The 26,180-nt window shown below is 35.0% G+C and overlaps 2 protein-coding genes and 1 long non-coding RNA gene across 3 annotated transcripts; 1 reads left to right on the forward strand and 2 right to left on the reverse strand.

Moving 5' to 3' along the window:
* Positions 1-2,656, reverse strand: LOC137740761 (uncharacterized). Its single transcript, XM_088700721.1, has 5 exons — positions 1,901-2,656; positions 1,664-1,819; positions 674-1,243; positions 179-494; positions 1-44 (listed from the first exon to the last, which is right to left on the reverse strand). The coding sequence occupies exons 1-5, from the start codon at positions 2,654-2,656 to the stop codon at positions 1-3; spliced, it is 1,842 nt and encodes a 613-aa protein (XP_088556847.1).
* A 3,560-nt stretch (positions 2,657-6,216) lies between these two features.
* Positions 6,217-7,376, forward strand: LOC148694516 (uncharacterized). The gene is made up of 3 exons (XR_015966264.1): positions 6,217-6,274; positions 6,842-6,907; positions 7,286-7,376. It is a non-coding gene; the product is annotated as an uncharacterized LOC148694516 (long non-coding RNA).
* An 860-nt stretch (positions 7,377-8,236) lies between these two features.
* LOC137738851 (disease resistance protein At4g27190) lies at positions 8,237-25,493 on the reverse strand. The gene is made up of 9 exons (XM_088699535.1): positions 25,198-25,493; positions 24,928-25,083; positions 15,554-16,132; positions 12,768-15,438; positions 10,865-11,233; positions 10,280-10,753; positions 9,694-10,167; positions 8,723-9,515; positions 8,237-8,524 (listed from the first exon to the last, which is right to left on the reverse strand). The coding sequence occupies exons 4-8, from the start codon at positions 15,393-15,395 to the stop codon at positions 8,748-8,750; spliced, it is 4,713 nt and encodes a 1,570-aa protein (XP_088555661.1). The 5' UTR covers positions 15,396-15,438; positions 15,554-16,132; positions 24,928-25,083; positions 25,198-25,493; the 3' UTR covers positions 8,237-8,524; positions 8,723-8,747.
* Positions 25,494-26,180: the final 687 nt, after the last annotated feature.

A 26,180-nucleotide genomic window follows, 5' to 3' on the forward strand; every position in this document is an offset into this window, starting at 1 on the left:
TTAGCCACATAATAAGGTATTAAGTATTGCAGTCTGTGACAACTCTGTATGTACAAATTGGTTAAATTCCGAAAGGATATCAACGATGAAGTTAGATTCTCTAATCTGCCACAATTTTCTAGGAAAAGAAATTCCAAGTTTGGAAAAACAGGGCCCCCTGGTTGGGAGTTTTCCATACCTAGATGTATCAGCTCCGGCATATCAGAGAGCCACAAAACCTTTACACGTGGGAGGGTCTCAACTTTATGTATTTCCCCTCTACTACTTGCTTGGTGGTCGTGGGCAAATAATTCTTTCCAAGGAGCAGAGAGTACACTGAGCTCTTCAAGATTCTGTAAATTCTCAAAGAAAACAACTGACTTGGGATGTGAAGTAGCAAAATAAAATGATTTGAGTTTGCTCAACAACTCTGCCGGGAGTGGACCGTACGGTTCATACCAAATCTCCATGTTCTTATCCAACCTCAAGTATTCCAAGTTGAGGAATGACTTACCCTGAAATATAATCAACGATAATGACATGCTTTAAAATATTTTGAAAAACTGGACACCACATAATAACTTTAATATTAAAAACATAATAAATGTATTCACTTGATGGTGTAAGTTTAACTAGTGTGTAAAAAACACATAAAGTTTCGAATATCAAAAGAATTGTGTACAAGTATAGTTACCTTCTCAATTAAAAAGAAGGGTTGTTTCTTTGGTCTTGGGTGGCCCAACTCAAGCTTGTCTTGATATGGTGAAAATTCGGCAGGAAAAATCTCCACACCACCACATTTCATGAACTTTATTAAGTTGAGTGATGGCCAATTAGAAACATGCAATCTTGGATAGAAACTCCCAAGTTGGGGCAGGTTATCAAATTCCATAAATGTTACTTTAGGGAACCTGAACTCCTCATATGTCGTTTGTGGTCCTTCTTCCTTCGCAACAATTTCCTCCATTAAACCACAATTCTTCACCTTCAACTTGCTTAGCTGCTTAAGATCTTTGGCCACTGAGGCGGGAAAGACATTTTTCAAAATATCACACGAGTCTATCTCAACTGAGTTCAGATTTGGGCACTCAAAACCATTCCACTGAGTGGTAGATGATGTGTCATATACCATTTGCAGTGCTTGACATTTGGATATCGTGAGATGTTTGAGTTGTCTGACACATTTAGCCACGGAACTTGAAAGCAAGAATCTTAAACTATCACATTGATGCACAGTCAAGGTTGTTAAGTTGGGCATCAAAACCTGCATAGTACAGAACAAAATTCATATTTATTTTAGAAAATTACAGTTTACATGTATAGGTCATATATTAAAAAAGTAAGGTACTAGGCTAATGAGGATCCTCTTTGTGAGAGTTCTGAGGATTCTTAAATCACATCTGTTTATCGTACATCGTTAATATACCAATTAAATGGTTTTGTTCGAGCGAATGGACATGAAATGACATACAACATAGGAAAATAAATCTTAATATACCAATTAAATGGTTTTGTCTGAGGAAAACATATGAAAATTAAAACGCGAAAGAAACCTGATTTGATATACCATTTAAATATTTTTCTAATTTAAAAGATGAAAGAATTATATGGTCAAAATTCGAAGAAAAGTATAGTGAGAAAGAATCGTGCAACCATTTTGCTTTTAAAATAACAGGGAAAGTACCTTCCCATTACTGAACAGTTTCGGTGGTCCACCAGCTTCATGCTCCGAAACGATTTTGTCGACATTTGTATCATCCGTTAATTGCTTGCCTTTGGAAGAGAAACCAATAAGCTTTGGTAGATTCCGTAGTGTAAAAGATTTTAACTTTTGGAAAGACTCGCCTATGAGTTGCCCATAACATACACTTTCCAAACTCACAAGGCCTTCAAGAGATAGAAATTCCAGGCAGGAGAAGGCATTATGAGAATAGCTCCAACTAACGAAGCTAATGACATATGTAACTTCATCGTTGTTTTGGACGTGGAGATGCTTCAGTTGATTAACAGCTTCACTGTCAAATAGATAGGAAATAATATTCACACTCTCCATTCCATCCAAGTATAACTGCTCACATTTCTTTACCAGCAACTTTATACCTCGATCGAATTGATTACTCCTGGTGAGCTTGAGTTTTAGCAGGTTAGAGGAGGTTCCATTGAAGTCTGGATATTCCCAACAATAACCGATAAGTATGGTGTATCTTTCTAACTTATCGGAGAACAAGTTAGTTGGAAGAAGGTTAGCTTTTGGAACATGTATGTCTAATGCGGACAGATGAGACAAATGATTCAGCTCTGAAACGCTGGCATTACTTCTTCTGCCATCGACCAAACCTTCACCCTCCCATTGCTTAAAGCTTTTTATTCCCATCCTCAAGTCTTCTAGTCTTGTCAAGCTTGATATAACACCAGGTGAGATCAGAAGAAGTTCAGAGCAACCGGTCAAATCCAATAATTGCAGGCTAGTCAATTGCCCTATTTCTTTGGGCAACTCTTTAATCTTGGACTTTAGCAGGCTAAGAATTTTCAAGTTTGTTAGTTGTCCAACAAGAGTTATGTCTACCAACTCGCTCCGATCTAAACACAAGGTGTGGAGATGCTTTAGGGATTGAAGAGATGGAGGTAATGACTCAACACTGAATGCAGTTACATCCAACACTTTGAGTTCTTTCATCCCTTCAAAAAATTTGCTTGGGATTTCCCGGGAGTTGCCAATATCATCATTCACAAAGACCAACAATTTTAATTCTGGGCTTTCCCAAGGTACTTCAGAAAGCTTGCGGATCATGCAACCATCTAAGGACATCCTTGTGCATTTTTTAAGGACAAGGATAAAACAACTTAATTTCCGTGCTATTGTTGTGATGGATGCTTATTTTAACTAGCTTTTAAGTTTATAACTTATGAATTTAAGATCTTCAATTTTAATATTTAAACATTAATGTTTTTTTTTAGTGCAGTGGTTAAAGAAGAGTACAAGAAACGTTCTGTTTATTCCTCCAGAAAAGATTAAGAAAGGTGAGTTGATCTAGGATTTAAATTTTAACAATTCAACTTTAAATGCTGGCATATAATGGTACATTGAAGATGGTATTTCAACTTTGAGTTTTAACTCTTTACTGGTATTTTTTTTTATTTGGTCTTTGGCATGCCATCATACATAATAACATAACTTAGCATTTACCAAAAGATTTAAACATGTAAACTAACTTAGCATTTACATTTTTCGTTTACAGTTGGTGGTCATAAATCAACTGACTCAATTTTATATCAACATTGGAGCATGCCTTACAAGTGTAAATCATCTTTTTTTTATTCTATTTTATAGAATGAGTTAAGTTCTGAAGTTTATATATTCTGAAACCGTGTTCGTCACTGGAAGTTACGCAGCTATGCAGAGGGTCACGGAGTGGAACTTGGATTTCAAAGATCACAGTGAACAGGGTAATAGGTGTATTTCCTCATTTTTACCATTTTAGAACTTATATTAGTGATAAATTAATTCGAATCATGTGGCATGAACTTAAAGCTCTGTTTGGGAAAGTGGGCTCTTTACCCCAAAGATGCTTGCTTTTGGTAATATTTGGAATTGTGCTTCTAAGCTGTTTTTCAAGCTTTTGGCCATACTAAATGGAGCTAAGTCGAACAGCTCTTCAGTTGCATTGTAGTTGCTTTCCTAAATTGATTGTTCTTTTGTTGAAAAAATTTTAAGGGCGAAAATTATGTTTCAAATTAGATTTGGATATGAATATTACACGTTCAAGGTGTTGAATTCATCTTTGTTTTGGTGTTTTGTGGTTTTGAATGTCATTTAGTGCAGTATAGTCTTAACTTAAATGTGGTTCTGTATATCTTAAGTACTCATTTGGATTTTGAGCAGTAGGAGAGAGTTTAGCACGTATTTGAAGAAATGCGAAGAACTTTTTTGAAATGGTTAAGAGTTTGAGATTCTTAGAAGGAAGCTCCTATAAGTTTTTGGTCTTTTGTGTTGATTCGAACAAAATCGATTTTTATATTTATTAATTTTTGTTGTGTGAGTAGTATTTATTAGGCTTGATGTTTTTTTTGAAACACCAGGTGGTTTGGAGACGTTTGAAATCGTAAAAAGACTCGAAGATTTCAGCCAGGTTTGAATCAAAGCACCAAATGAATTCTTCTTCCAGGTTATGATTAAATGTTCCCAACTTTTTTAGTTGTATAAAGACTTGGGTAGATAGGAATTTGTTTTTAGTCATGTGTTTCACTAATTCTTTGGTAATAGATAATCTTTATGAACAGTCTTCTGCTTCTATCAATACCCATGGTAAGTTCTCATAATTTACTTTTTAACAGTCAGGTCATTTGTGACCAAATATTCTTTTTCAACTTATGCTTCGTTAACTCTTCTTTTGCACCCTATTTTTTCACACATTTAGTCTTCAGTAGATGGGCTAAGGAATTTCCACGTGGCATTGTATCAAATTATCATTGATCGTAGGGTATGGCATTGTAAGATCATCTTCTGTTCACTTTGATCAAATTATTTGTCAGCTATTTTAGTTTTTTATAATTATGATATTATTTCTTATTTGGCCTCAAGATTAGTGGACTTAAAAACTTTGTTTATTATCTTTGCCGTACGAAGAAGACCTTAATTATAATGTAATAAGAGATTACAATATTAACTTGACAGTAAATGATCCATTCTTTTTTTTGGATGCAATGTCCATACTTTAGTGTAATTTATACCTTATGTTTTAGCTTTGATTTTAAATTAAAATTCCTTAATTTGGTTTTGGTTTGTTCCATAATACATGTGTAAAGATGACTATGTTGTACATTACATATTTTGGTTTCTGTTCATGGGTTTTTTTCTTCTTCCAGGAATTCAACAATCCTAGAGGTTGAAAACCACCGAGAAGAAAAAGATAGATCTGATGGTGAGCTTCATCAAATTCATTTTTTTTTCCGTCATATTTTTCCCTTTTTAAAGGATAAATTAGGATAAATTAATAATATTGGAATTTCCCCTCTACCTCCCATTTGGGTTGCACATATAGTGATTTGGTCTTCTGATTCTTCAGTGCAACGGGGCTCTGTACCTTTGCTGATGTCTGTGGCCGGTTGGCCGGGCAGGCTTCCTCCAATGGGGTACGGTTCTGTTATTTTGTTATATGTTCTTTTGCCATTCATTCACTCAAATTTCCAAAAATCGAATATAGTAAAATAGTAGGTCAAATTCATTTAATGTTATCTTAACAACTGTTTAATAGATTTATATTGTTGCATGTTTGATTTTTTTTGTTTTTTTTTTTTTTTTTTTGCATGTTTGATTTTATGAATTTTTACTGTTTGTTTTGTTAATTGCAGATTTACAGTGCTTGATTAATTTCGGTGGGGGTGAGTTGTTAAGTTTTCCTTTATTTATTCATGATGTTTTATGAATGATTGCATGTTCTATATCTAATTTCACTAACTCTTTGGGTGTATTTTTCACAGTGGTTGTTCATCTGTTTTTTCTGTTAACAGTGCTTACCACCTGTTTGAGAAAAGGTATTAAATTGGCCTTTTTTTAGATTATTGATATGTTTTGAATGTTTTTTGGTTTGTCATGTGTGTAAGAATGTGAAATAAACTATCTAAGGTAGTCAATTTCAATATAGCAGTAGCAGCTGCAGGAACTACAACAGTAGCAGCTGCTGGGATTCTAGATGGATGAAGAGGAGTGGGGTTATATTGAAGTCAGACCCGTAAGCAATTTACTCATATATACTGTATATATTGTATGGAATAAGAGATGTTAATTTTCATAGAATTTTTGTTCATTTTTTGTTTAGGTATTGTATTTACATAGAAGTGCATATGTTTTGCTGTTGAAGCCATATGGCCAACCACTCTCTAGCATCAAAGTGGACCAGTGAGTATTACCAAACTATATCAAATCAAATAATATGAACAACTCATCTTCTTTTCAACATAATTTTTCCGACATTTTTTTCATGTATAAATGATTATTTTTCCAAAATTTGAACCCAACAAACTAAATGTGTTACAAAAACAGAGTTTTATAGTGCTTTCTTTTTTTCGTGGGTAAGATAATGGAATAGTATTTTCCGTGTTACCAACAGTTCAACATAGTAACTAATACTATGCATATATTTGTCAGTGAAAATACTTTCCATTTTTAACTTATCCTTGGGTAGGAAATTTTGATGAATTTATGTTTTTTTCCTCCACTTTTCATTGTTTTCAGGCGATTGGAGTTGAATATCGAGAAGGTTTTGAGAGTTTTGGACATGTTGGACCTCTCAAGGTTGATGTGGTGTAATATATGGAGTTATATGTATGGTAGTGATTGTTTTATACGCTTTGTCGAAATTACTTTACTGATTATGCTATGACTTGCTACTGTTAGTTTTTACTATGAGTAGGATTTTTTGGAAGACAAGTTGCAATAAGATTTTCTTAAACGAATACGATATGTAGTCAAACTGGATGAAGTTTATGGTCTTATATTCTCTTTTGACAATGTTGTGGTAAGTTTCTATTACACTCATTAGTTATGTGTTTCAGGTTCTAATGGCTAGAAATGAGAATGTAATGAACTGTGGAACATTAAATTTATGATATCTTACTGATCAAGAAAAAGATTTAAATGTGCAATTATTAAAAGAGATCTAATTGCGTAACAGTTACTTTTTCCGGCAAGGGTTTTCTATTTTTCCGACGACTATTCTCAATTTTTTTTTTGAGTTGCATGTAATAATTTATGGTCAATGTGATCCCATATCTATTTAATTAATTATATTCTTAAATCATGTAGGAAGACTAGCAAGTAGCAATGATACTGCTTTCTAAATAGTTACTCTTCTTATCGCAGACCAAACCATTGAGATAATAACACTACATGTAACATTCTTTCGAAGAAATTCATATGTCGATATTGGTAAGTATCGTTTTTCTATTTGTTCTTTATGATATATTTGTTCACATTGTGGTATTTTGACCAACATTTTGTTATTATAAAGGAAGTAGCTTCATTTTTCACAACTTGATATTTCCAATTTGGTGGATGTACATCATCAACACATTTGAACACAATTGACCATCTATGCACAGTTTTCAAATTATAGTTTCTGTTTTGGGATTTCTTTATTAAACCCCTTGGGACTTCGTGTGTAAAATTTAGTGTTCCTCCATTTTGGCTGATAGAATTAGGCTCAAGCTTTATTGCCTTCAGATTATATTTAGTCATGTTAGAAGTTAAATTGCAAAGACATATGATAAACTGTAATTAATATTCTGTTTGTTTTCTTTGGTTTAGGTTTGAACTAAAAGAAACTAAGAAATGAATGATGCACATTCGCAATGATATAGAATGCTTACATTGCAACTTCAGCTATACAACTTTTGCCCCTCCAATTGATCGACGGGTATATAACCTTCTGTTTACACCCTACCAAACAGTGTGTTCTCCTACTTTTCATCGAGCTTTTATCTAATATACATTTGTCATTTTCAATCTTTGTTATACGTTTAAGGTAGTGAGACAAAACTAATCAGAGGCAAATGCACAAAAGTTGATGAGGTGCTATAAAATTGCTAAAAAAGGTAACCATACTTATTCTTATTTTCTTTACGGTATAATTCCATTGTCATATAAATTTATTTCATGTGTTACAATATTTTCTTTCCTTACCTAGGGTGCTTTCTTATCAATCAACAGTATTGGAGAAAAACTTTGAGCGTTGCAGTAAACAACATTTATCGTATTTTGTCATTCTAGATAAAGTAATAAAACTTCTACAATTTTTGGTGTCTGTTGCATAGATTTTCATATGTAATTAGTATAAATCTTTTATGGCATAGACTTTACATCTTTGAAACATAAGCTTTATTACAATTTTTATTAATCCCACAACAACGCGCGGGTAGAACTTTCTAGTCCTCTCTAAATTCTAGTTAGGAGCTGGTTTAGGGAGTCCATTGGAGATTCTCCTAAAAAGATGATTGGAAAATGATATTTTTCATGATTCACAGGAAGCAAAATACAAGAATGAAAAAAGAGGCAAAACAACATGGGAAGAAATATTAGAGTTTGAAGAAAATTATGGAAGTTGAGGTTCATCCCAAAACCAATTCACGGATAAAAGGCCCCAAATCATTTAAACCAATTCAATTTCAACCTGCATTTTATGAATTGAATCTAGCTTTCCTTCCAAACGAAAAAGAAAAATATACACACATACACACATCAAGAAAATTAACAATCCAGTTAAAAGATGCGGATTCGATTGATTCAATTTTAGTAAAGAGCTCAAATAAACACACTCTAGTACAAAGCAGTTTCAATAGACGTGCACAAAAGCACCACTTCAAATGCATCAATGTTTACAGAAATCACACAAGCATTATTTCCCAAACACCCAAAACCGAAAGTGTAGTGAACAAAGCTCCAAATACAAATCACACAAGTTTCTAGGATAGCTTTTCCATTAAGACCGCAGCTTGCAGGCTTATATCAAACAAGATGAGATCGGCCACGGAAGCAAGGCTGGGCAGACTAGGGGAGAACAGAGAATAGTCAGAGCAAGTAACAAGAGAAATTAGAAACCAGTTCTATTTATTTGATGCTACTCACTATATATGTACGGAGTATTGCAAATTTTGTGTCGGTAAGTGAACATTAACAAGTAGTAACAGAAATTACGACTTATAAAAGTTTATATTTACATGATATTTAGCATATATGGAAACTTACCGTTTCATCATCATTGCCATCTTAATCATGCATCGTCTTCGTCATCATATTCTTCTTCTTCTTCTTTCCCCAATGTCTCTGCTATTTGTAGTCTTTCTGATGTTGGATCACTTTGGAGTAAACTATCAGGAGAAATCTTTAACTCTATCAGCTGGCAGTCCTTGACAATCAAAGTTTCTAAGGATGGGACTTTGAAAATGCAATTTCCCATGCAAAAGCCTTGCAGACTTGGTAGATCAGAAAGTTCAAGATGTTGCAAGCAACTGAAAGTGATCTCAGTTTCTCGACAATCCTCTCCGTTGTCTACCACTATTTCTACCATTCTTTGACAGTACTTAACTTCCAACTTCTTGAGTTGCTGCAAATTCTTAGCCACAGAATAAGGTATCAAGTATTGCAGTCCGTTACAACTCCATATGTTCAAAATGGTTAGATTCCGAAAGGATATTAAAGTTGAAGCTAGATTCTCTAATCTGCCACATTTGTGCACGCTTGGAACTTCCAAGTTTGGAAAAACAGGACCGCGTGGGAGGGTCTCAACTTCATGTATTTCCCCTCCACTACTTCCTTGGTGGTCGTGAACAAATAATTCTTTCCAAGGAGCAGAGAGCACACAGAGCATTTCAATGTTCTGTAAATTCTCAAAGAAAACATCTGACTTGGGATGTGAAGTAGCAAAATTAATTGATTTGAGTTTGCGCAACAACTCTGCCGGGAGTGGACCATACGGTTCATACCAAATCTCCGTGTTCTCATCCAACATCAAGTATTCCAAGTTGAGGAATGACTTGCCCTGAAATATTATCAACAGTAACGGGATGCTTAAAAATATTTTGAAAAACTGGACACCAGATAATAATTTTAATATTGAAAACTTAATAAATGTATTTACTTGATGGTGTATGTTTAACTAGCATGTAAAATCACATATAATTTCAAATATCAGAAGAATTGTGTACAAGTATGGTTACCTTCTCAATTAAAAAGAAAGGCTGTTTCATTGGTGTTTGGTGGCCCAACTCAAGTTTGTCTTGATATGTTGAAAATTCGGCAGCCAAAATCTCCACACCACCACATTTTGTGAAATTTAATTTGTTGAGTGATGGCCAATTAGAAACGTGCAGCCTTGAATAGAAACTCCGTAGTTGGGGTAGATCTTCAAACATCATATATGTTACTTTAGAGAATTCAAAACAGTTCAACTGAGTGGTAGATGATGTGTCATATACCACTTGTAATGACTGGCACTGCATTATTAATAAGGACTCTAGAGCATTCAATCTTCCCATGATACTTGGCCCAAAGATATTAATCAGACTGTGGCATCTACGAACATCCATATTTCTGAGCTTACCAAAAGAATCTAAATGAAGTTGGTTGTGAAATATTGTCTTCAACTCAGGTATGTCCCATATGTACAACGTCTCCAAGCTAGGAAATCCTACCTGTCACATATTCATTTTAGAACTTGTGAACAAACCTTTTTTCACAAGAGTGGGACGCATGCAATCACATAAAATTTCTAATATCAAAAGAATTGTGTACAAGTATGGTTACCTTCTCAATTAAAAAGAAAGGATGTTTCATTTGTTTTGGGTGGCCCAACTCAAGTTTGTCTTGATATGTTGAAAATTCGGCAGCAAAAATCTCCACACCATCACATTTTGTGAAATTTAATTTGTTGAGTGATGGCCAATTAGAAACATGCAGCCTTGAATAGAAACTCCGTAGTTGGGGTAGATCTTCAAACATCATATATGTTACTTTAGAGAATTCAAAACAGTTCAACTGAGTGGTAGATGATGTGTCATATACCACTTGTAATGACTGGCACTGCATTATTACTAAGGACTCTAGAACATTCAATCTTCCCATGATACTTGGCCCAAAGATATTGATCAGACTGTGGCATCTACGAACATCCATATTTCTGAGCTTGCCAAAAGAATCTGGATGAAGTTGGTTGTGGAATATTGTCTTCAACTTAGGTAAGTCCCTTATGTACAACGTCTCCAAGCTAGGAAATCCTACCTGTCACATATTCATTTTAGAACTTGTGAATAAACCTTTTTTCACAAGAGTGAGACGCATGCATAAGTTGGAAATAAAAGCATAAAGAAAAGAAGTGAAGGCATAATTCACCTTTTCGTCAAAGAGCTCAATATCTCTTTCTTCTTTGTTGGTTGTAATATTTCCACTCTTAGCACCAAAGATGAATGTCTCCAGTTTAGGACAATCGTATATATCCAAATACGCCAAAGACGGAAATTTAATGTAACTTCCGGAGATGAATCTAGTGAGGTTTGGAAGATGTTGTAGCTCTAAACGATTTAGCTTATCAAACATGTCATCTATATTCTCCTCATTTCTCACCATCTCTTCCATGATTTGACAATTGGATATCTTGAGATTTTTGAGTTGCCCGAAACATTTACCCATGGAACTCGAAAACAAGAATCTTAAACTATCACATTGATGCACATTCAAGGTTGTTAAGCTGGGCATCAAAACCTGCAGAGTACAGAACAATAATCATGTTTATTTTTAGAAATTACTATTTACATTGTTAGCTGTATATATTCTAATATGTAGATATAAAGTAAAGGTAATATAGTAAATTGTAAGCCATTAGGCTACTAGACAGAAGTATGTCCTTTGTACCATCATTAATTAAACAAACGGAGTAAAAAACATCTGAAAAAAGAAATATAGGGCCAAAAATTATGTCAATTTAATTTCAAATTTAAATTATTTTATTTTCGACAGAAAAAATCTATTTTATTTAAATTGATACTAAAAACACATTATTGTGAAAGATTTTAGTGGTAAGTTATGAATTATCTTAGTAGTTAAAATCGGATTTCATTTTTTACACTTAAAATAAGTGTGACCTCTTTATGACACGTCTCCCTGACATCCGTCAACAAATTTAACCCTAACATTACCCTGTCAACTCCCAAGAAAATTAAATAAAAATAAGAAAAAAGAAGCCGCTCATCCTCCTCGTCTCTCTCTCTCACACTTCCCCAAACACAACAGCAGCAATATCAATTGCATCTCCTTCTCCTTACCATTTTAAATCCATAAATCAAACCCAAAAGCCTCGCCCTTCCATTTAATTGCTCCTTCAAACAATAGAGGGATCTCGACGTCACCATCGACGATCTCCTATTGCAAATCCTTGGGGTCCTTGCCGTTGACCGTGCAGACCACGGAGACGCAGGTTCCGAGAATCTCCTTCACCGTTCCCGCGAGCTCCTTCGGCCATGGATCTGTTTCTCATAACCTTGCCGATCTCAATGACGTCATCAAGGGAGATGCTGCCGCTGTGCTTGAAGAGGTAGAGGTGGAGGTGGAGGTCCGTGAGGAAGGGGCGGTCAATGGTGGCGTTGGGAAGGAAGGAGGGGAATGGGAGAGAGACCGGTACGCTGGGCTGCGCTCTGATTTTTTATTTTATTTAGATTTAACGCCGTTAGGTTTGGTTGAGTGAATGGACAGATGTCAAAATTGTACGAAAGTCACATAGAGGTCACATGCATAAATAGATGCATGAGATTTGAACTTATTAGTTGAATACCATAAGTTTTCACTTAATGATACACTCTTGTAACATTCATCTTCCTTGATAAGTGAAACGTCTAGTTTCGATTCATGTCAAAAACGAATTTGAATTATATTATTGCTAGCATATTAAGAAAAATGTCTAGTTTCGATTCTTATCAAAAGCGAATTTGAAATATATTATTGTTAACTTATTGTGAGTCTTAAACGACTCTTCCACTCTTTTAATGTAAATAATATTTTTTGTTAAAAAAAATATCAATAGTTGAATATCGCGGGTTATCAAAACCTGATAACTTAAATATATAATTTAAATGGTTTTGGTTTATTGAAAAAATAAATCTTAAATCTTAAAAAGGAATCTTGAAAAAAAAAACGTGGGTTATCAAAATGAATCTTAAAAAGGAATCAAAATTCGAAGAAGAAAACTACTTGGAGAAAAAATCATGCAATCATTTTGCTATAAAAATAACAGAGAAAGTACCTCCCCATTACTGAAAAGTCTCGGTGGTCCACCAACTTCATCCTCCAAAACGATTTCGTTGGCTTCTGTATCAACCATTAATTGCTTGTCTTTGGAACAGAAACCAATAAGCTTTGGCAGATTTTGCAGTGTCAAAGATTTTAACTTTTGAAAAGGCCCGTCAATGAGTTGCCCATAACATACAGTTTCCAAACTCACAAGGCTTTCAAGAGAGAGAAATTCCAAGCTGGAGAAGGCATTATGAGAATAACTCCAATTGACGGAGTTAATGACATATTTAACTTCGTCGTGGTTTTGGACATGGATATGCTTCAGTTGTTTAATAGCTTCACTGTCAAATAGATACGAAATAATATTCACACTCTCCATCCCATCCAAGTACAACTGCTCACATTTCTTTACCAGCAACTTTATACCTCGATCGAATTGATTTCTCCTTGTAAGCTTGAGTTTTAGCATGTTAGAGGAGGTTGCAAAGATGTTAGGATACTCCCAACAATCACCGACAAGTATGGTGTATCGTTCTAACTTATCGGAGAACAAGTTGGTTGGAAGAAGGTTAGCATCTGGAATATGTATGTCCAATGCGGATAGATGAGATAAGTGCTTCAGCTCTGAAACACTAGCATTACTTCTTCTGCCATCGACCAAACCTTCAACCTCCCATTGCTTGAAGCTGTTTCTTCCCATCCTCAAGTCTTCTAGTCTTGTCAAGCTTGATATAACACCAGGTGAGATCAGAACAAGTTCAGAGCAATTAGTCAAATCCAGTAATTGTAGTCGAGTCAATTGCCCTATTTCTTTGGGCAATTCTTTAACCTTGGAGTGTGTCAGGCTAAGAATTTTCAAGCTTGTTTGCTGTCCAACAAGAGTTATGTCTACCAACTCGCATTGATCTAAACACAATGTCTGGAGATGCTTTAGGGATTGAAGAGATGCAGGTAGTGACTGAATACTGAATTTGGTTACATCCAACACTTTGAGTTCTTTCATCCCTTCAAAAAAATTGCTTGGGATTTCCTGGGAGTCGCCAATATAATAATAATTCTCCAAGACCAACAATTTTAATTCTGGGCATTCCCAAGGTATTTCAGGAAATCTGGGGATTTTGCAATAACTCAAGAAGATGGCAGTGTACTTTTTAAATAAATCCTCAGCGGGCCATTCTTTCACCTCATCTCCATATGCTTTTGAAAAGGCCTTATGATCATCAGATGCAATCCGGACAGCAACATCTCGTACAAGCTCATGCATTCTAACAGAGTCATCGTCATAACTGTCCAGCAATAGGCAAGAATTTTTTAGTTTTTTAACCATTCTATTCAATGAATTCCGTGCCTCTTCCACTGTCTCAACATTTTTTATCAAACCCAAACCCATACTATACTTTAACAAGTCACCGAGTGAATTGCTGCAACTCCCGCAAAGCAAGAACAATTGCTTAAGCTCTTGATCCTCCAAGTGTTCGTAACTCCACTTTAGAGCCAAGAAGGCTTTTTCATTCATTTCTTTCTTGTCAAATCTTTTGAAACTTCTCAACGCATCTTTCCATTCCTCCAAACTACTTTCCCTTAAAGCACTTGCAACTGCAACAACCAAAACCGGCAAACCTCCACATTTCTTTGCTAGTTGGGTTGCTTCTTTCAGTATACGATTGTCTTTAACGACATTACCTGCCATCTTCTCAAACAAACTCCAACTTTCATTTTCTGTTAAAAATCCAAGTTGAAAATCCTTTTGAATATGCATATCATAGAATAAAACATTTCTTTCTCTAGATGTCAACAATAACTTACAGTGCGGCACACCGACGAGTCCCACAGCCTCAAAGTTAATTCTTTCCAAGACATCGTCTAAAATGACAAGAGTCTTCCCCTCTTTTATCCTGGCCCGTAGGAGATTTGCCTTTTTTCCCATATCATCAGATTCATCAATGTCCATCCCCAACTTTTCGGTAATTGCTTTTTGAATTTTTTCGTTGTCTTTTTTTTCTTTTACATTTAGAATTATAACCACATCATCAAATAACTTCTCTTCCATAGCTTCTCTGTAAACCTCTTTGGCAAGTGTTGTCTTCCCAACGCCCCCTAATCCGTACACACCAATCTTGTTGATATCAGGTTTTTTCAGTTCTGTAATGATATCCTTCACCATTGAAGTCCTTGTTTCAAAGGCCATGTACTCGTCGGAGGCTATGGCAGATATGTCTTCCACGGCATCATTGTAATAAATATTGGCAAACTCTTTTTTATTTTCATGTTCTTCAATCTTTCTCACCAATTTAGTTGATTTTCTGCTGAGCCGATGACAGGATATCAAGTTAGGACATATATAGAGACACTTTGTCTTTGCACGGCCTTCATCATCCAATAATGCTTCTGCCTCTCGAGAGATCTCATCTGCTTCTGTCTGCCAGTTCCGGACATCAGCTTCCACTTTTTGATTAACTTTCTTTTTTACTTCTTCAACCGCATGGTTCATCCTTTGTTTGGCAGCATCAAAATGCTTCAATGTACTCCTTAGATCTTTAAGGTTGCTTTTGTAGAAAATGACATAACTCACTTGGCGTCCAAGTGGTCTAACTGTGTAGTCAATTATTGTAGGAATAATTGCAGTGATTATCTCCATCGCCTTGGCACCTTCAGCTTACCAATTCGTCTTCTTTTTCTATCTGTTGAATATATACGAATCCAAACAAAAATTTTAGGATGCGAGAAAGTTATCTTTTGTTTTTTTTTTTATCAAAGAAGATGAAATTTAAAAAAAAATGAAACAATATGTCATACCTTAACTCATGATCAAGACTGGGCTTGAAGAAAAACAGAGCAGTACGCAAATCTTTTGGTTTTCTTTTGCTTTTGGAGAAATATGCATAGTAAAAGCAAAAGAAGGTTATACCACACTTGCAAAGTAGAAGTCGAGACCATGAACAAGTTTTCATATACAATTATTATACTAAAAAAACTTAAAAACTATGAAAACATATATAATCTGTTATGGAATTTCACTGAGACATTTTAACAAACATCATATATGCACAGTTTAAGCCCACCATATCTGAATTTCACGAAATGTAGAACGATTTGCTCGTTGAAGACCACCAAGGCTCGTTGAACACTGTATCACAGAGTTACTGAGCTGGATGGTACGATGGAGTTGACCCCCAATTCTCGCGAGCTGACCGAGTTAACTCTGCCTAGGCTCGACGAGTTCCCAAGGCTCATGACGAGCTAAAGAAATCTGAGGCCATCAACCGAGAGATCAAGGCAGCCATGAGCTCGAGCATGATAAACCACCTGTGTCTTCCACGTCTCCTCTTGTTGCTGAAGAACAATCCAAGTTCAACAAGGACACGCCTCCTGTTGCTGAAACACAATCCAAGTCCAAGTCCTCTCGACAGTTCTATTCTTGTTCTGACTACGAAACCCGGACATGGATACGGCGATACAAAAAATATCTAGAAATTAAACATACGATCCGCTATGATATGGCAAATAAAAATGTATATAGTAACAAAACTATACATTTTAAAACATAATTCATCATTCAAATTCAAGCACATTTGAGTTTGAGAAAAAAAGTTTGAAATCTAATCCTCTTTATACAGTAGAAGAAGTGTGAGAGTTGTATTCATAGTTTTAATTAGAGAGAAGCTCTTTGTATCGGGTAAATATCGTATCTAATTAAGTATCAGATACGGTATATGGGACAAAACAGAAGTATCTGTGCATCATAGATAATCATGCTTGTGTTTTAATGATAATTGGCTCGCTCATCCATTGAGTGGAGATTACAAATATTGTTCTACCATCTTTTAGAGCGAAGGCAAGGTAAGGAATAGAGACAAATCCTCCCAGGAACCTCTTTGTGAGGATTTGGATCCTGGAGATTCTTAAATCATGTCAATTCATCGTACATCGTGAGGTCAGAAATCATTTTAAATACTTTTATTTAAAATTAAACATGAACAATATCTAACGAAAACTAACCGCACGTTGTACGATGAACGAACATGATGTTAGGATCCACTGGGAACCTCACACAAAGGATCTAGAGAGGATCCTCATTCCTCTAAAGGTCGAGCAGAGGAAGGAGGATCCTCTCCAGATCCTCTTTGTGAGAATCTCAAGGATCTTCTAATCGTATCCGTTCATCATATATCGTGTGGTAAAAGATTATTGTAATTTTTTTAATTTAAAATTAAATATAAATAATATATGACAAAAATTAACTGTAAGATATTCGATAAACGAACAAAATTAGAAAATTTCTGGAATCCTTATAAAGAGGATCCCGAGAGTATACTCATTCCGAGCATAGCAAAGCAAGGAGGCTGCCTAGTGTGTCAGAAATAGAGCACTCTAAAAATTGGACGCCCCAACTTCGTTTACTAGCTTGAATTTCTCCCTTATTTAGAAGGTTAAATCGAATTAATGGTCTTCGTACTAATAAGATATTCGAAAGATAAAACCTACTATAAAAAAACTAAAATTTAAACTCTTGTAATAAAATCGGTTAACAAATTTGCCCAAAAAGTAACTTTACATCCATTGTCCGTTAAATCAAGGGATAAATATTTATTTTTGTCCAATCCACGCATTTTTTTCTTCATGTTCTCTCTTCGTCTCTGTTCTCTCTCTAATCTGTATCTCCACCAACATTTTCAGACAAATAATGAATCCCAGTTGCAGTTCGAATCTAACGATCCGAATCCGACCAAGTGGGTATTATTCATAATTTTTTTAGAAATTACAATTGACTTGTTTGGAAATTCAGAGAATTGGTGTCTGTTTGGATGATGATGGTGGAGAAGCAGCCCTCCACCGCCATCTCCGCCGTTCTTGAGATCTACAAGCTTCATTAATAGAATTGTGAGAGATGCAAAGACTTCTTCGGCCTCCAACATCTTGTCTCTCTCCTCACTAAACTTCTCAAAGACTGCAAATTTTGCTTCTCTCTCCTCCTCTGCTCTCTCTATCTAGAATTATTTCACAGAAGTGTACCTTTCCTTCTCTCTCTCCTCTCTCTAAAAACCAATCAGAAAACTCCAACGAAAACCCATCTCTCTGGGATTCTGGAGAAACCAGCTGGAAATCCCCAAATACCATTTCTGGGTTATCGGGTCTGACACCCATTTCACCGAGTATCCATTAAATTCAGAAATAGTTGTGAGAAATTTGACAAAATGAGAGAAATTAGATAGATGGACACTTGGAGGAGACCGACTCGGATTTGAGATTTGAGATTTGAGTTGGTGGAACGCGATCTTCCTAATACTCTGTAGCCACGAGAACCATTTGAGATTTGGAGGAGACTGGCTCGGATTTGAGATTTGACTCGGGGATTTAAGATTTCTGCAGATTTCTCTTTTTTTTTTTTTTTTTTTGGACGGTGGCTAGGGTTTTAAAGTTATTGTTGTAATAGCTTTGTTTTGTTTTTCTGGTGTGTGAGAGCTACTGGAGTAGTTGATAGTGGATTATTGGTAAGCTTCTACAGTTCCGAGAACGGACTCTAGTTATATTGACTGTTGAGAAACCTCGTTAACTCTTGTTGTCTTTTCTATTTTTGTTCTTGCATTTCATTTGATATATTTCTTGTGGGTTAGTTTGAGTGGTTTCTAATTGGTTTGGTGCTATCCAAGCACGATAATTGGTATCAGAGCACTAGTTGCTCTTGGGTACCGTCTAGTTTCTAAAAATGTTAGACAGGCAAGATGAGAATCATTTTGGAAGTAACTCCGAGTTTGCAAGAATTACGGTGCAAAATGCAAAGATTTAAGTGGAAAAGTTTGATGGTATAAACAACTTCGAGATGTGGCAATGTGAGGTCAAGAATGTGTTGGCTCAACAAGATCTACTTGCCACTTTGGGAGATAAGTAGAAAACTATGTCGAAGTCAGATTGGGAGAAATTAAATTTGCGAGCTTGCTCTACAATTTGGTTGTGCCTTGCAAAAACTCAGAAGTATTTTGTGATGCGGAAGACATTGAAAAATATGTTGTGGCAAAAACTAGAAAACAAGTACATGATGAAGAGTGCAGAAAACTAACAACCCTTGAAGAAAATGCTCTATCACTTCCAATATAAAGAAGGTACAAAAATGATTAGACATCTTAATGCTTTTAATAAGTTGATTGCCGATTTGATGAATTTAGATGAGGATATTAAGGATGAAAATAAGGCCTTAATATTGTTGAATTCTTTGTCGGACTCTTATGAGCCTTCTGTTACCCAGTATTATGCATGGTAAAGAAATGGTAAAATTTGAAGATGTGTCAAATGTCTTGATGAATTATAAATGAGGTATAGAGATAAAAATCATAATAGTACCTTTGAGGCTTTGTTTGTTAGAGGTAGATCATCGAAGAGGAAATCCTTCTCTAGTAGGAAAAAATTACAGTCTCGACCTAAAGAAAATGGTTGAGAACCAGATTGGGAGGAATATTAAGATTTTTTTGAGATCGGATAATGGTGGAGAATACACATCTGACCCTTTCCTTAAAGTTTGCAAAGAGGAAGGGATTATGCGGCATTTCAATGTCAGGAGAACTCCACAGCAAAATGGAGTTGCAGAAAGTTAGATGTATATTGTCTCAGCTGGGTTTGAGCAAGTCGTTTTAGGCAAATGTAGTTACTTATGCTTGTCAAATCATCAACCGGTTACCCTTAGTTGTTGTTCAGGGTAAAACACCAATGCAGGTATGGACTAGAAATTATGATTATATTCGTATTTCTTGGTTTTAGCTGTGGTGCCAAAGGTTACGGGTTGTGGTGCCTAAAGATGAAGAAACTTGTAATCAGCAGAAATACATTTGACGAAGAAAGTATGTTTAAAGACTGAGAAGAATGTGAAAGATGTCAAATAGTTGGAGCTTGAGAAAGTTGCCTTTAGTACTTCACATCCTATTTTCGCTGATGTTGAAGCCACTACAAATGAAGAAGTGGGAGACCAAGAGGATGTTGAAGATATTGAAGTTGAAGACTCTTTTCAAGATGAAGAGTAGGTTTCACCTCAAGAGTTTATTGCCAAGAACAAGGGAATGAGAAATATTACCAAGCCAACTCAGTATAGTGATTATGTTGCTTTTGCTCTTCGTAGTATCACTGATGAGATTCCATCCAATTTTGAGGAAGCCATTGAGAGTGAAGAAAATGAGAAGTGGTGCAATGTAGGCCTGGCAATTCCTGACACGACCTGATAACCCGACACGACACGATACGAAATTAACAGGTGTTCGGGTCGACACGATAACGAATCGGGTCGTTATCGGGTAACCCGATAAGCACCTGTTAAGATAACGGGTTGATTCGGGTATACACGTGGGTAACACGATACACGATAAGCAGAATATTATTTTTATAATTTTATAACCCTAAAAAATACTGTAATAATTATATATATTAATTTAACAATTTTATACCCCTAAAAACTATAATAAATATATATATATATATATATATATTAAATTAACTATAATAATTATACCCCCAAAATATTAACTATCTATAATAATTATATATATATATATATATATATTAAATTTTGAATTAAATTTTAAAAAAACTATAATAATTATTAATTAATATGCATCCATTGATTTGATTCTATAATTGATAATTCCATTCCATTCCCTGCAGTGCCGCCCTTTTTGAAGAAAAAGGGAGGGAAAATGAAAATGATAAGAAAAGTTGAAAAGGAAACAAAAAAGAGAGGGAATTAGGGAAAGATGGGTAGGCACCATAAGCTGTCAGAGGGAAAAGTGAAAATTATAAGAAAAGTTGAAAAGGAAACAAAAAAGAGAGGGAAAAATGAAAATTAATAGAAGTGGTGAGAATTTTTTTTTTTTTTTTTTTTTTTTTAAGTTATTAACTTTTTATCACACATATAACATATCTCACTATTTTTATAATGACTCGCGTGATGTACTACTCCGTATACGAATCAATTATACGTACAAAATAAATAGATTTAAATCTACTTAATAAATAAATATGTACACACACACACACACACACACACACACACACACACATACACACACACCATTGAACTTGATGGGATACGAATTCTCCGAAACTAATTTCAATGATCCCAACCGTCAAACTTGTTTGTATATGCTTTGAGATCACATCAGCAAAAAATCACAAAAAACAAACATTCAGAGATCAAGTGATAGGACAAAGCTTTTCGACGGTTATAAACGAAAAATCACGATTTAACGGTTATTTTAACTCCGATTTTGATGATTTTTTACAGCTACACTCCTTGACCCTATATGAATACAATGAATGAATTCGATCTTCAATTTAAAATATTTACACAAGTGGATACCACAAAATCTTATATTATACTTAATGAATATAAATAAACTTTAAGTGTTCGTCAATCTATCGTTTTGATGGGATACAAATTATCTGAAACTCATTTCAACGATCCCAACCGTCAAACTTGTTTGTATATGCTTCGAGATCACATCAGCAAAAAATCACAAAAAACAAACATTCAGAGATCAAGTAATAGGACAAAGCTTTTCGACGGTTATAAATGAAAAATCACGATTTAACGGTTATTTTAACTCTAATTTTGATGATTTTTTACAACTACACTCATTGACCCTATATGAGTACAATGAATGAATTCGATCTTCAATTTAAAATATTTACACAAGTGGATACCACAAAATCTTATATTATACTCAATGAAAGTATAAATAAACTCTAAGTGTTAGTCAATCTATCGTTTATGCAAACTCCTCGGATTCCACATTATGATGCTGCTTTGCGTACTTTGAAATACCTCAAGAGCACCCCCGGCCAAGGTATAATGTTTACTTCTCAAAATGATTTAAAGTTGAAGGCGTATTGTGATTCAGATTAGGCATGTTGTCCTACTACTCGACGATCCACGATAGGCTATTGTGTGTTTATCAGAAATTGCCTTATCTCATGGAAGTGCAAAAGTTAGAAAACGGTGTCTTTGTCGTCAGCGGAAGCAGAGTAGCGTTCTATGGCAGCAGCGTGTTGTGAACTAGCATGGCTGCAATACTTGTTTCATGATTTGAGGATTAAAAATCAAGGGCCAGCTACCCTATTTTGTGATAATCAAGCAGCCCTCCATATTGCTGCCAACGAACTAGACACATTGAGATTGATTGTCATTTTGTTCGACATTAGATTATGGAAGGAAATATCGTCACCAGATTCGTTCCATCCACATTAGGAAGGAGTTTTCGAGGTGCCATTCAAGGAGAAGGTCAAGCCCTTCCTCAAGGGTGATTCCAAAAAAAAAAAGTAGTGCTTCAAGAGATTGAATCCAAATCTCTATCTTTTGTCTTTAACCCGCGAGCTTCGCCATCAACCTGCCTTTTCTCGGCGAAGCCGACTAGCGTCACCACCGCCAAAGTGAAGCATGCTATCCCAAAATAAAAACCTTATGAAGCACGGATATGGGAACGAGAGCTAGAATTTGGGACTTGGGAGAGGGGGTTCAACATTCCATGAAAACTCAAACAATCCTAATTTAAAAATGGCAGAGATTCGCCCCGATCGTCAAACCACTGCAAGTCGCAAGGCGTGGACTAATAATTGTAGCATGTTCCAGTGTCAATGAGTGGCCCTCTATCTTATGAACTTATTTCTAGCATTGTTTTTCCAGATTCAAATGTTTGGTTGAAAAAATCGTAATTGACCGTGGTTCCATTTTTTTAACATGGCAATACAATCGTTGGATTGTCATAAATTTTAATAGAGGTTTCTGAACTTTAATAAATCTAAAAATTAATATTTAATTAAAAGCTGGTGTTAGGTTACATATTTATTTAGTTCTTAGATATGTACTTTAATTCAAATTCCAATTCATATTCTGTTTTGTTTTAGTGTTTAATGTGTATATTATTCAATTAATGTCTCCCATTAAATATTTGAATTTGTTAATTTACACATTTTAATTTATTAATTTTTTTTAACTTCCTCCAATTATATCCTTATAAATGTACCTAAATCAGAAAATATTCAAAAAATCAAAATAATGACAAGTAAGAAACATGTAAATATATAAGTGTACTGAAATATATTAAAAGGAATTGATGTATCTAAATGTTTATGACATACCTAAATGTCTATACCGAAATGTATTATATTAAATTAACGTACTTAAATATCAGTATCGAAATGACCATACTAAAATATATTAAATGAATTAATCTACCTTGATTACCGCACTTCCCAAGTTGAGCTGCAGGGCCAGGCTCCAATAAGGGCCTCCACCTCCTCTTACATTCAAATACCTAAAATAAAGATGATCATAGAAAATGTGAAATATTTGATAGGATCCATTTAGGAAACGTCGAATACCAAAAATATATTAAAATGAATTGATATACCCAAATGTATATATTGAAATATAAGATGTACTAAATGTCTGTATCGAAATGTATTATATTAAATTAATGTACCTAAATGTCTGTACCGAAATGACTATACTAAAATATATTAAATGAATTAATCTACATAAATTGTAAGATCCCACATCGATCAACGGAGAGGGGGTGATGTGCCTTATATGTACATGTTCCCCTCCCTATAGTACGAGGCCTTTTGGGAACTCACTGGTTTCGGATTGCATCGGAACTCCGATGTTAAGCGAGTTCGGGCGAGAGCAATCCTAGGATGGGTGACCCCCTAGGAAGTTCTCGTGCTGAAACCCAAAAACAAAATCGTGAAGGCGTGGCTCAAAGCAGACAATATCGTGCTACGGTGAAGCCAGTCTGGGATGTGACAAAATGGTATCAGAGCCACTCTGTCGTTTGGTACGAATGTTCCGGTGAGGAAGTCGGGTTCCCCTTAAGTGGGGTGGATTGTAAGATCCCACATCAATCAACGGAGAGGGGGTGATGTGCCTTATATGTACATGCTCCCCTCCCTATAGCACAATGCCTTTTGGGAACTCACTGGCTTTGGATCCCATAAGAACTCCAAAGGTAAGTGAGTTCGGGCGAAAGCAATCCTAGGATGGGTGACTCCCCTAGGAAGTTCTTGTGCCGAAACCCAAAAGCAAAACCGTGAGGGCGTGATCCAAAACAGACAATATTGTGTTACAGGGAAGCCTGTCTAGGATGTGACATAAATGCAGAACACAAAGTGTATTGAAATATAGTTAGGGATGGCAATTTTAACCGTTAAACCCGATAACCGTGGATAACTGCCTGAATGGATTGGATTTGGATATGAAAATTCGGGTATGGTATGGATATGGGGAAAAACCGTGAACTTTATTCGGTTATGGTTTTAGATATGGTTAAAGGGGTCCGCAATCCGTATCCATTCCCGAATCCGACCTGAATATATATATATATATATATATATTTGATATATAATATAATTTTATTCAATTTACCGAACCCTCCCTATACTAATTCATTATGCATGCATCAAACCCTATACTATCTTTATTATGCACCAAACATCATGCATGGGGCATACCAACAACCTCATCAATTCAATACTCTTATTGTTATACTCAACCAAATTAATTCATTGAATCATTTTATATATCAATTATCAAATATTACAAGTTTATCAGATTCATCTCTCTTCAAGAGTCTCACTGTCAAGAAATTGATGCATGTTATCATAAACAACTTCAAATATATTGTTAGTTTTTTGTAATTGGATGTTGCTATTTAATGACGGAATTAGTATCTACTAAAATTTATAATGCGTCAATTAGATAAATATAATTTTTTTTTGTTTTTTGACGAAGATGGATATAACAGATAACCGATTGAAAATCTGTTACCCGGTGGATATGGTTATGGATAATCCCCGATGGTTAATTTGCGGTTATGGATATGGTTAATTTTCGTGGTTATGGAGATGGATATAGCATTTCCGTTCCCAAACCAAACCGTTACCATCCCTAAATATAGTTTACCTAAATAATGATAACAAAAAAAAAAAAATCATAATACAATTAAATGAAGAAAAAGAAAAATAATATAATTATGAGGCTACTAAATGCATCAAGGGACTAAATTTGATTTTAATCTTACACAATATTTTAGTTTAAAAGTTATATTTTTGAAAGATTAGAATGCAGTTTTGTATTTTAATATGTTATTGTTGGTACCGTGTGTGACTTGCAGAAACTTACGTATGTAAACCTGAGGTTCGTAGACTTTAGATCAAAGATTTTAGGGTTTAAGACCCTGGGGGCGCCACTTTAACCAAATGGCTAACTATCTATCAGCGTTTCCCATAGCATCCTAGCATCTCATAGCCAACATATACGATTCAGATTTGACTTGATCTCAAGTTGACTGGTAAAGCAATAATATGGGTTAAACAAAACGAACAAATTCGCACAAACAACTAAAAACCTCATAAAGAGCAGAGGAATGAAACAAAAAACAAGGAAAAATCAAAAGACGCACCTTGTACCTTGTCTCTCCAGATTCCTTTGCCTATAGAACACTGGAGCACAAGTTGTATGTTTATAAAGCCAACTGCGTATATATGCCTTTTTTTCCCTTTCTAAGTAAAACCGAGTGATGGGAAATTGAAATTGTCAAAAAATGAAATCAAGAGGCACGGAAAACAACGAAATTGACCGAACGTAATTTTTCTTTTTTCTTTTGGTTTTCGGATTCGACTTTTCACTTTTATAAGTAAAGGAAAGTAGATTAAGCAAAAGAAGGTTGCTGTGATAAAGAAACCAAAACCAGACAAGAGAAGGGCAATGGGAAGAACGACTCTCTTAGCAGAAGAAGATGAGATAAATAATGCATGAGAGAGATAACGTGGTACGACAAAGAAATGCAATTGAAAAAGACTAAAAGTGAAGACTTAGTGGTGCTTGGTAGGCAAGAAATGGCTGTATTAGTTGACGTCAATCTTAAATTATAACTTAATTTTCCTGGCAATTATTTAGCACTTTAGCGTGGGAATCTACACCAATTATTTAGCACATTTGATTCATCGACGAAATTGTACTAACTGTATTAGCTATGAAAATAATTTTATTTTATTCTATTATGTTGGGGTTTGAATCTGATTCAAGTAAGCACTTGACCAGTAAGCTTTTTAAGTTGATCAGTAAGCCTCAGGAGGTCGCATGATCACTTGATCATGAAGCTTTAAGAGGTCGCATGATCACTTGATCAGAAATGCGTATTAATTTTTTACTATGGTAAAATGACAATTATTTCCCCATTGTGTTTGTACAGCATTTAAGATCGAACAATTAAAAATTACGTAATATAAAATATTTTGAAGTACCATATAATTTTTTGAACCGAAGACGAAAGTAGCAATTACATATATTATATTATGTTATGTGTGTCGGTCTGGAAGTTTTGATTGATTGGTTCTTTTTAATCGGGCATTGATCAGATTAGGGTTCTTGGTTTCTGGTAAG

The sequence above is a fragment of the Pyrus communis genome, chromosome 9 (genome assembly GCF_041283825.1).
Source record: "Pyrus communis isolate YQ-2024b chromosome 9, ASM4128382v1, whole genome shotgun sequence".
Classification (NCBI taxonomy): domain Eukaryota; kingdom Viridiplantae; phylum Streptophyta; class Magnoliopsida; order Rosales; family Rosaceae; genus Pyrus; species Pyrus communis.